A 12,409-nucleotide genomic window follows, 5' to 3' on the forward strand; every position below is an offset into this window, starting at 1 on the left:
TAAACTACTTCAGTCTGTGTGCATTGAATTGATTTAATACACGAGTTTCACAATTTGAGTTGAATTACTGAAATTAACTTTTCCACGACATTCTAATTTATTGAGATGCACCTATATACGTGTCTAAACGAGTTATCACATCTGGTTGATTAAAACATCTCTACTAGAGCATTCCACTGCGACCTGCATAACTTTAAAGCTTCATAAACAATGCCCCCATAATTCATTGCAGTTTCCACTTCCTGCTAAATCAAGTATATATGACGCTTACAGCACTTGAGCTTTTTATGGCTGAATGATGCCGAGACATGAACACTTCTGGGTTTTTCTATCTGTTCCTGGCATACTTTGATTCATTAGAGTCATTTCAGTTTGATCTGCACCAACTCGATTACACGGACAATACAAGCTCTCAAAGACTCATCTGGCAAGTGTTCATATAGCATGATTTCAATGTCAAAAAAAAAAAGAGATGCCGAATGTACTGTGACAGACATATTGTGAAGTGATGGGGGTGAGAGAAAATCAAATGATCTTTAGCACTTGGATGAATTGTATCATCAAATGAGTGTTACAGCACTGTTTAAATATCCAACGAGGTCAACTCTTTATAACGCACTCAGAAGAGTGCAAACTAAAAGGTCTGACCGGTTTCTGAAGTAAAAATAGTGAAATAGGAGTGTTTTCAGATGAATTACAAGTGTTCAGTGATATTACTCATTTTGACAAAAACCTAATAATCAGCAGAGCTGGGGAAAGATGAAGAACAGCATAGTGATTTTATAATACACCAGACTCTTAACGATATATCCAGCACACTCAAATCAGTAACTATCCACGAAAGATCACTCGTGGTAAACAAACACATGCTAGGCTTTAACTGATGACCAATTTGATGAGAATCAGACTATTACGATACTGCAGCATTTAGGTGAGACACACAGCCTGCTGGCTGCCAGATTACTCTAGGAGCAATATGTCTTTGATGATCTAACAGTACACTAATAACTTTAGATAATGTTTCATCGCTTTTTTTGTTTGTTTTTAAAGATTTATAGGTAATTAACTTTAATCACTTCAAGTAGGAAAGACAGGACCTGTTTATACCTGGTCACTTCATGCTTTTTCTCGAATCGGATAGCCATCTGATTTGGTAAAACAGCTCCATTTACACTTGGCCACATAAATGTGTTCTTAAATTCCTGTGCTATATGCAAATTCAACAGAATTCACTTCAATGAAATCAACAGATATGCGCTACATTTAAAAAAAAAAAAATTTCCTCAACAGGAGAGAGTGCAGCATCAGCACTGGAAAGATAAGTTAGTCTTACTACTTTTAATGAATGATTCTGTTGAGCGTCTGTGATTTACCTTCAGTTTAATTTGTGGCAGTTTGCGCATCAGCTTGCTAAAGAAAAACTCACCGAGTATGTGTGTTACATTAGCGCTGCAATATCTGGCTATGATATGTCATATAGCCTATAACATGCTCTCACACATTTATTATTTTAACATGTTGGTAGGCGTAAAATTCACACATGTGGTTTCAACAACCAGATGCTTTTAAACTTGTCCAGTTTTGTTTGGAATGGGTCTCAGAAATGCACATTGATAGTAGTAGTAGCTTGAATTAGGATGCAGATGTAAATTTTTGTTCTTTATCAAAATCAGTAGCATCTGTAAAAATTGTAGCATCCTCATTTTTATATGGTGAAATTTAAATCTAAAGTTTTTTTTTTTTTTTTTAAGCATTGGTCTTCCATAGTAGCATATATTTAGATAATGATAAACCGTTAAAACCACACATATAGCACACCTCAATACCATGGTAAAACTACATTGTTTTTAGGTATTTATATGTATAGCAGTAGTCTAAAAACATTTAGTATAAATGCACATATGCTATAGCTTAATCACAGAACAAAAATACTATAATTACAGGGCTCGCAAAATTTCAAAATACCTGGTAGCCCTTTGGGCAGGTACTCTTGAGATTTTGGTAGCCCGAAAATTTATTTAACTAGCCCAAATAAAAAAAAAAAAGACCTTTTTTTTTTTAATATAGAAAATCAGATAAGAGTTTAAATCAAAAACATTTTCAATACACAAATATCAACAAATATGAAGGAAGGAATTTTAATTCACTATTTACAGGGTATCTGCAGAAAATGAACACTGTATGAGTGGGGTTGGACAACGTCTATGGTAACATACAGTACTGAGCCTTAAAATTACATGATTTACAGTTCAGATACAGGTTTTCACAAAAAAATCTTATACAACAGCATTTCAGCCTTTAGACCATTTTTATGAAAAGGGATAAATCAAGCATATAAATTACTGTCAATTTAAAATGTATAAATATTACTGTCTTAGAAGTTAATGTGCCTTCTAAAAATCTAAACAATTTTCTCATTTACAACTCTGTGTTTGCTGCGTAAAAACATGAGTTGATATTTGCATTGATCCGACCATAAACACCAAGAAAGGCTTGTTGGAAATGCAAATTCATTCTCTGCCACGAGGTAGCGCTTTAGGAGCTCTGAAATATTGCGGTTTCCCCGGTAACGGCTGTACATAAAGCAGCTCCGCGCTCATAAACGCTGCTTTATCAGGAATTATAGGTCAAATGAAATAAAAATGCCAATGACACATTTCTGAGGACCGTCGGTTCCCTTCAGATACATTCAAATAAAGACATCAGCACCGCGTTTTGACTTGAAAAGTGCAGCGCTCATATTTATTCAATGACATCATTGTCTTTTGAAGTTTAATCCAGCCGTATGGCGACTCTTGTCTTTCCATCCCCAACTGTAAGACCTCTTGAAATTATAATTAAGCCATTTCTTATACCATTTAATGCATTTAAAACTTTATGGCCTTAAGTTTGGTACTACTCACTTTAGGAGTTTTTAAAGACCCACGGTGAGATCGGCATTTTAGATAGCCCGTCGGGCAGAGTGGTGATACATTTTGGTAGTCCGACTGGAAAACACAATAGCCCCGGGACGTCGGGCTAGCAATTTTGCGAGCCCTGAATTATATTCCATTACTCCTAAAATAATCTTATACAACAGCATTTCAGCCTTTAGACCATTTTTATGAAAAGGGATAAATCAAGCATATAAATTACTGCCAATTTAAAATGTATAAATATTACTGTCTTAGAAGTTAATGTGCCTTCTAAAAATCTAAACAATTTTCTCATTTACAACTCTGTGTTTGCTGCGTAAAAACATGAGTTGATATTTGCATTGATCCGACCATAAACACCAAGAAAGGCTTGTTGGAAATGCAAATTCATTCTCTGCCACGAGGTAGCGCTTTAGGAGCTCTGAAATATTGCGGTTTCCCCGGTAACGGCTGTACATAAAGCAGCTCCGCGCTCATAAACGCTGCTTTATCAGGAATTATAGGTCAAATGAAATAAAAATGCCAATGACACATTTCTGAGGACCGTCGGTTCCCTTCAGATACATTCAAATAAAGACATCAGCACCGCGTTTTGACTTGAAAAGTGCAGCGCTCATATTTATTCAATGACATCATTGTCTTTTGAAGTTTAATCCAGCCGTATGGCGACTCTTGTCTTTCCATCCCCAACTGTAAGACCTCTTGAAATTATAATTAAGCCATTTCTTATACCATTTAATGCATTTAAAACTTTATGGCCTTAAGTTTGGTACTACTCACTTTAGGAGTTTTTAAAGACCCACGGTGAGATCGGCATTTTAGATAGCCCGTCGGGCAGAGTGGTGATACATTTTGGTAGTCCGACTGGAAAACACAATAGCCCCGGGACGTCGGGCTAGCAATTTTGCGAGCCCTGAATTATATTCCATTACTCCTAAAATAAAATTTTATATAAATATCCCTCATTTCTGACAATACCATGGTGCAGTTCCTACAGTAAATCCACGGTAACTGATGGCAATTTGTAGATTGAAAAGCCTTCTGACTCTATTCAGTTGTGCACAGTGTTTCTGCTGTTTGTCAACGTTGTTTTATCTGGCTTTAAACTATTTTAAATCACCGAGTCATTTGTGTTCATCGCCAAATTCAAGCACTTCACACTGGATCTCACAGCACTGTTTACCACTCGCATGAGAGACTCATCAGCGAGTTTACGCATCCGCGCAGATAAAACAGTTCGTGTGGCGCCTTTAGCAGTTTTGTTCCGCTTTTGGTGCATAAACATTATATCGAACATTTATCAAACTCTTCAAATCATTTTATCGAGGAAAATTATATAGCGATAATTATCGTTATTGATTTATCGCCCAGCCCTATGTACACCTGGTCTTTTCATGGATAAATGGATAGCTCGCCGATCAGAGAAAATGCATTAAGTGACCAGGTGTAAATAGGCCCCTTAGTGTTTCAATGTACAAGAAAAGTCAAGAAAAATCACACAGCAAGCCCTACGTGACCTGCAATCTCCCCTGCCAAACCCTCACCAGGACATTTTAGCTGCGCTCTTACTACATACAGACAGCCCTTAGGGTACAGACAGCCCTCACTTCCTCGGAGAAGCTGTGTCTGATGTGTTCCAGGAATAAGAGTGTAAAGTCACTATGAACATGGAAAATCAACTGAACTGATGTACTGTCTCGATATACATGAAATCAAAATGTGCATTTTTGGGGTTTTTAGTCCATTCACGCTAGCTTTGAGTTCATGTACTCCTTAATAGGGCTGGGCAAAAAAAAATATATTTTTCGATTAATCGTGTTTTTTAAAATGACGTCAATTCGATATCGATTCCCAAAAGCCGCGAATAGATCTTTTCTTGTATTTCAGGAAACATTTAAAACAAGATCTGATTAATGTGAATCTTATCATTAGTCTTCTCCACTAGATGTCACCCTCTTATTTACCTTGCGCAATGTTACAACAGAAAGCCTGTCATTCATTCCATGCTTATAGCGGAGATACTGTTGACAAGAACCAAGAACAAAGCAATGTGCGCGATTTGCAAAGCTCAGGTAAACTTCTATAGTAATACTACAAATCTGCGGAAGCATTTGACATCACTCCTAAGCCACCATGATTTCCGCAATGAATGAATGGCACGATGCACGGTTTTGTTTACTAAAGCGCGGACAACGCTTGCGGAGTTTTCAGCTTCTGCCGTCTCACTATATGATAGTATGAACACACAAATATCATCTCCAGCTGCTCTGAGAGTCACTTCATTAGTATTTTACCGTTTAATTTGATAAAACTACCGTCATATCACATACACGGCAGCTGCAAGTTCCTAATGGCAACCTGTCAAAATAAAAGTTTAGTTTAACGTGAAGAAACTGTCAGAAATATATTACTATTTAGCAGGCTTAAGACTCAATGTAACAACAATGCTACTACTAACAACAAATATTTATGCATCTTTATTTTTAAAGGAATAATCACAATTGTTTTCTTTTTAATTTTAACAGTAAACCTCTGTTGTGCAGCACTTTGCGTGCTCAAAAATAAAAGGGTTTAAATTTTCATTTGATTAGGATAAATTAAATTAATGTTTTATGCATTCATCTGATTATTTTATAGGGCCCTATTATTGTTTAAAAAAAGGACCCTATACAAAAAAAGAATAGGTTTAAAAAATTTGTAAACTGATGTTTACTGTTTATTTTTTAGAAATATCAATAGCATTTGTATTAAAACTATATTCACTGAATGTAATTAAAAAAAAATCGAGAATCGAAACAAATCGAATCGAGAGCTTGCAAATCGAAATCTAATCGGGACATCTGAATCGATACCCAGCCCTACTCCTTAACATGGACACAGAATGCCTTTTGAAGATACATGCACAAAAAAGAACAGTCTCCCTGATCCAGAAACAACAAAAACTATGTATGACTCGCTACACTTTTTTGTCCAATCAAATACTCTTTAGAAACAGACTGTCCCTCCCCTAAATAACACCTGCAGCTGATGAGCATGCAATACACCTTGAACCACTGCTTTCCTTTTCATCCAGAATTTTAAAAAAGTGAGAGGAGCTATTTGACACGTACACACTCAAAAACAAATCTTTGGAGCGGTAGAACAAGTCTGAACTAGCTACAGTTTACATTAACCTTTATGGAGGAACCAGAAAACCTTGTTTTGTGACTGCTTTAGGTGTACATGACAAAAGTTTAAGAATATTCATCATCTTGCTTCCTTGTAGTTTTGATCAAATTAATCAGAATGTAATGATGCATTCAATTAAGCATTTTTATGTAGGTTATTCATACTGGTTAACTTACATCAACAAATCACATTCAGCTAAAACTCCATTCCATCCACTGGGCTGGATTTTAATCTAACCAATATCAATTTGTAGATCTCAAGATCAATCCGTTAAGCTGTTTTCAGCTGTTGTGTGTATAAAACACTAAACATTATTTGTCGAGCACCTCCCATACAATAATTGGAAAAGCTCTGTGATTTGTTACTTTTAATAAGAAACAGACTCAGCTTTCAAATTCTGCCTATTTTATCACCTAATTCAAACAAATTAACAAATATTTTGACTTTCTTTAATGTAACATGACTAAACATGCATCATTTCTCATGTCTCTGTGTTCCAACCACAAAAAGACATCAACAAAAAATCCTGTGGACAAGTCACGTAATGCTACATTTTCATCAGAAAAGTAATTCAATGTCCATACCTCATTAGCTCGAAAAATAATGCTACAGACACATACATATATATATATATAGTCATATGAAAAAAGTCACATTTCAGTGACATATGAACACAATGTTGATGTGGTCAGACCCTGAGAATGTTTCAAAGAAACAAGGAAACCACAGCTTTGTATCTCACCACTGGAAGAACAAAAAGAAAAAGATCACAAATAAAAACCCAGCATGGTCAGAAACACACAAAACCGAAGTCTTTATTAAACATTACTCTCGTCATTCAGGGACCTGACACAACAGAAATACATATACATATACATATATATATATATATACACACACTATATTGTATATTAATTACATTTTTGCCCATGGGTTAGGCCTCAAAAATGATTAATGTAAAATGTATGTTTGATTAAACCCGTCAACAACTATTTGAAAGCCACTGTTTAAATTATTATTTCAACAATAAACTGGAGAAGAAAATTATATCATTAGAAAGGTGATACAAAAACTTTGTGCAATGTTAATGTTTGTATACAATGTTTTGAGTTATTTTAGTGTTGAATGTTGCACATAAAATTACATAGCAATTAAATGTAATAATTTGGGCTCTGTTGTCGATTTTAACTTAACATTATTATTGTGTAATTTATAGCATTAGATGAAAGAGATTTTCCTTAAGAAAATGTACATGTACCTGAAACATCCAAATGAATCTATATTCAATTGAATCAAGGGCAAAACTGAACTGACTCGAAAGAACAATATATTCAAGCTAGAGACATGGCTCAGCTGCTTTTAGCATTTATGCTTATTGCAAATGCATATATAACATCAAACTAATTAATTATGCTGTCAGCATACTTCTATTCAAGTTCTCCTTTTTAACCGCTTCGAATGGCTCTTTAACAAGATGCAAGACTTGACCTACACAAATATGAATGATGGATGCAAAGCTTTTACACCACAAAGATTCATAAGATGTAGTACTAAAAAATAATGAAAACCTTCTATAATGGCACACAGAGCCAGGCAGCAAATCAAGTAGATTCATCACTTTTGAAGAATGAAACCCAAAAGTCTTTGAAAATCTTCAAAACAGAGAATAACATTCTCCTAACTAATGCAACTTCCCTTGTACAACATCTACATTTTAAATAGGCTAGAATCCCTAGTTCAGGGAGATCTGAAGCAGTGAACACGTTCCACAACTGTCTGATTCATTTCAACGTATGCTGCTGTCACCGTTCAGTTAGATGATGCATTTATTTGGCAGCAATCTCATTTTCTACTCGTTATCTAAATAAGAGTAGCAAATCAGCATGTAGTGATTAGATTCAACTGCCTTTATATGTAGCAGCAGTATCTGGTTAAGACGTCTTGTGATGCAAGTAGATAAAAACTAATAGCTTGACTGAAAAGGAATGACAATGTTTTATCTGAAGTGCCTATATCAGGCAGGACTAAAAGCTGGTTCACACAAGGCACGATAACTATAAAGATAATGTTAATAATAAAGGACACATATGACACAATAGACATGTTTCCATCACCCTGTTTTTATGCACATTTTAAAGTATCGCATCAGAAACAAGTGATGGAAATGCCAAATTTCGAATAAAAATCCCTTAATTTGCAAAAAAGTTTTTACGCTCACTTAAGGTGGATTTTGACTTCTGCAAAAAAGGGTTAATGCTAATTATGGGAGATGAAAATGCATTTGCCGAGTAAATTCCCCAATGAGCATAAAAAAAAAAAAGAAAAGTAATGTGACTTTGCGCGATGGGACGGCAAAACCTGACTAACCAGCAGACCGATCTTGTTCCACAGCATGTGAAATGTTGTTATGGTCATTTTGAAACGCACAAGCACAAGTCTGTTAAAGTATTTCTGTATAATTGCCTCCCAGAACTGTTACACAACTGCGCTCCCAAACAGCAGGCATCCACCATCGAAAGCAATGGCCGCAATTTATTTTGCTTCGTCTGCTCAATCTGAGGTGCAAGTCATTTATTATATATGAAAATTATTATATTCAGTGGCTTCTCCTACTTTTCTTAATGATATATAATGCCAGTTTACCAGGAATTGATTTTCTCTTTGACTCATTGGATGGAAGCTGTGCTTATTCGCAAATGTTTTATGCAATATTTAAATTTGGCGCACAAGTTAAATTCACAACTTTGGATGGAAACCCGGCTAATAACAAATTTCAAAATTATTTGTTAACAATTGATGAACAATGAATACAGCCAACCAGAGTCCATCTGACTTTGACAAGCTCAAATATTTAAAGCAGCAGATAACATAACTGCAGTGCTCGTTTATAATATACAGAATGTTAGTGTTTGTTGGTGTGGACACTAATATAGTTATCTTACTTTGTGTGAATTTGCCTTAACTCAATCTGTGATTTTCAATATTAAGAAATCAACAATATTAACTGTTGAAGCAGCAGAAGAAACGTATGTAAAAATAATTAAGAATTAGAAAATGTGGCATGAAATAGTTTTAAAAAATATTTAAATAATGGCAGTGAAACTCAACTAAACTGCATTTGCCAGCCTGACATTACATCATTAGATCAACCAAAATCATAAGTTTGAAACAGGGCTCTCTCTTCATCCAGCCAATGGCAGACAGTGTTTTAAGGAAACCTTTGGTTAAATTTAGTGACAGAGTTAACCTTAATTTTACTGAAACCTTGTAAAATAAGACTAAGGCTTCTTCTGCCCATTCTCATACATTAGTTTGTTGATGTTAACATCTTAACATTTGGTAAAAATATGAGGTAGTGTGGGTAAATCGTATTACCATATTTTCTATTTATGGCTAATTTTACTGCAAAATCAATCTTACAAGCATGGCCTATAAAGTGTTCAAAGACTCTAAGCTTGAGTTTTACAAGGATAAAGAACCCAAAACATAAAAAAGCGAAACATAAAAAAGACACTTCGAAAATGTGTTTTTTGTCCATAAAACAAACATCGATGTTCACCAAAAGTATTTGGTTCCCAGCAAATTATTTCAAAATACCATCTTGTGTGCTCTGCTGAAGAAGAAAAAAAACCATACAGGTTTGGAACAACTTCAGGGTGAGTAAACCAGAATTTTAATTTTTGGATCATATGTCTAAATATTTAACAAACTAAATCATTCTAGCCAAATGGAAAAAATATGTCCTTACAATGCTGCCGATACCAATAACATTCGGCAGATCTTGCTACAGAAGCAAAAAGAATTCTGAAGGACAACATAATATTTTAATGATATGGAAATTCTCAATCTAGCACAATTTCTGATTTCAGAAGCTTGTGGTCTTTCAAGCCTGCTCATCTTTTCTGAACGATAAAACAGTCTTCAGATGTGGAAAGCAAAAATGTTCCTGAAAAAAAATACTGAATACTGAAAAAAAAAACTCATGCTTGTACCTGATCTGATAAAAAAAAAAATAGAAGCTGAACATGAAGAGAGATAGAAGCACACTCTGCTCACAGACCAAGCATTACATTTTCCTCTCTGAAATGGCATAATTCATAAGGTTGGATTACAGGGTGCTTGAAGCTGGTGCCACTACCGGAAGTGTGATTTCATTGATGTGATGTCTTTTTACCCTAAAGACAGCAATCTGATCACTTTATACAGAATTTATCTGACTAGCATTTACATAGAAACACTTATGGACTAATTAAGGCCGTGGTAAGATGTGTTATCGACCTAGGCATCAGTATCAGCCTCAGATCTGTGCCTCTTATCAAATGATCAATATGACTCCAGTTCTCCCCTCTTACCTCCTTCTCTGTCTCTCCCCCGGTGTGGATTGGTGGCTTTTGCTCTGCCATGGCCAGTGCCGTCCATGTGTTTGTTTTCTGGGCTGTCTGATCGCCGCAGCATCTTGCACGGTGGAGTGGCGTCGTTACTGTCACGCATCTTCTCATGTCGGTGATCAGGGTGACTCTTGGATGAGTACTTAAGAGTCTGTCAAAACATGACATTCCTACATTGAACTCTGCTGCACAATTACTCTTTCACACATGCAGTGTACATGAGAGCTGGTTTAAAGCTGGTCTACAATGGGCATTAGCTACCTGACCAGCTCATTTATTGCTGATCTAAGATGATATACCGGCTGCTGACCAGCTAGCAATCATCTAACATGTTCCAAAACACGACAATACTTCATAGCACGATCATGTTTGTCATTACATACTTTGTACATTACCTCAAGACTAAACTGAGCACATGAAAGCCTATAAGCATTACAGTTCTACATATAATTAAACATCTCTTGATGTTCTAGATTTTAATTTGAATCGTTTTATTGGGATTTGGTTGCACTCTCTAGCAACTATCAAGACGGCTGTTTATAAACAACCTCGTACCACTAAATTTGTATTTACGTATACAACCGTTTCTTTAAAGTAGCATATTTGAAACACTGAATTGATTATTTTTAACATCATTATGTTGGTAATTTCGAAGTAAATCGTTGTGGCACACAGGCCTGTGATGTAAGTTAGCCGCTAGCGAGCTAACGTTAGCCTGTTAAAGTCGCTAGCGCTCTGAGGGCATTTAAAACATGATCAATTCGACGGGCAGGCGACTTATGACAGCACAAATTTATGTTTACAGTGAAATGTAAATTTGTGTGTCATTTTAAACCGAACCTGGTGATAATGAGGCACTTTTCGCTGTGTTTTACACACAGAGGCCTAACTTGCTTCAAAAGCCTGCACTAGATTTACCCCATTTTAATCTTATTTGTTTCAGATCTACCTGATAGGGCTGAGAATCCCTTCGGTCGGTGCACCTACAAAATAAAACAAGAAAAAGAGACAGAGGAACAGTTAAAAACCATCTGAACGGATAGTGGCAGAAATTGCAACAGCTGAATCGGCTTCCTTAAGTTTCTACTTATTTTGGTTTGGCTAAAAATGGCGGATTGTCAAAGCGGAGAAGGAGAAAATCGGAGTATAAAATAGAGCTCTTTACCCATCGCCGAGTCTCGGTTGTTTCCTTGCATACATTACCATCAATGCCGTGTTAGTGTGTATGAAGTAGATGTGAAAGATGGGCGACTTATTTTATATTTGGAGTGGGCTATCGACGACCCGATCGCGTATATTATTTCAATAGTTCTGGCTATTGGAGTCGCTCTTTGCCTCTGCTAGAGCGCCCTCGGTCCATCTCCCACTCACACATACACCGAAACTCTGCCCCTATCTACAGAGCAGCGAAACTCAGCCTTCCTCACACACCTCAATCCGGGTTATTCCGGGGCTCGCTTCGGCTCGACTCGGCCACTGTCGGGTCATTCCGGCCACTTGTTTGAATTGGTCTGAAGTAGTGCATGAAGTAGGAATCTTTGTGAATGTTGGCAGTTTTTTTTTCTTTTTTGAATAAAAATACATTGTGCTTGACGTACTCACAGAAAAGTCTGATTTACGATTCTCACTTCGCGCTTTACTCCAGCTGTTGAGAAATATTGCGTTTCAGAGGTTGGAATTTAAATCCAATCATCTACTGACATCTACTGGACATGTGGAGCCAGTGCATGTGCATGTCACTGAGACGAATGCAGAAAGGGCCTGATGCAGTAGTATGACTCACTAGCTGTGTCCCAAACTGAAGTGCGTGGACTCCGGAGTGCGCATTTGAAGTGCGATTGCGTCACAGCGGCGTGACGAAGGCTGTCCCAAACTGAAGTTTTTTTTTATTTTTTATTTTTTATTCAAGGAACAATAACACACAGTATGTTATCAAGA

The 12,409-nt window shown here is 36.3% G+C and overlaps 1 protein-coding gene across 2 annotated transcripts in view; it reads right to left on the reverse strand.

Annotated features, from left to right (window-relative positions):
• LOC107584375 (WW domain-containing adapter protein with coiled-coil) overlaps positions 1–11,874 on the reverse strand; it is a 42,470-nt gene extending 30,596 nt beyond the window's left edge. The window contains exons 1-3 of one of the 2 annotated variants that reach the window (XM_016270961.1): positions 11,637–11,874; positions 11,421–11,454; positions 10,436–10,622 (exon numbers count right to left, since the gene is read on the reverse strand). In XM_016270961.1, the coding sequence (XP_016126447.1) occupies positions 10,436–10,622; positions 11,421–11,454; positions 11,637–11,677 (262 nt within the window). In that variant the 5' untranslated portion in view covers positions 11,678–11,874. The remainder of the gene's footprint in view (positions 1–10,435; positions 10,623–11,420; positions 11,455–11,636) is intronic. The other variant, XM_016270962.1, reaches the window with a different exon arrangement.
• Between the last annotated feature and the right edge of the window lie 535 nt (positions 11,875–12,409).

This window comes from Sinocyclocheilus grahami, unplaced genomic scaffold (assembly GCF_001515645.1).
Source record: "Sinocyclocheilus grahami isolate Dianchi unplaced genomic scaffold, SAMN03320097.WGS_v1.1 scaffold59.1, whole genome shotgun sequence".
NCBI lineage: Eukaryota > Metazoa > Chordata > Actinopteri > Cypriniformes > Cyprinidae > Sinocyclocheilus > Sinocyclocheilus grahami.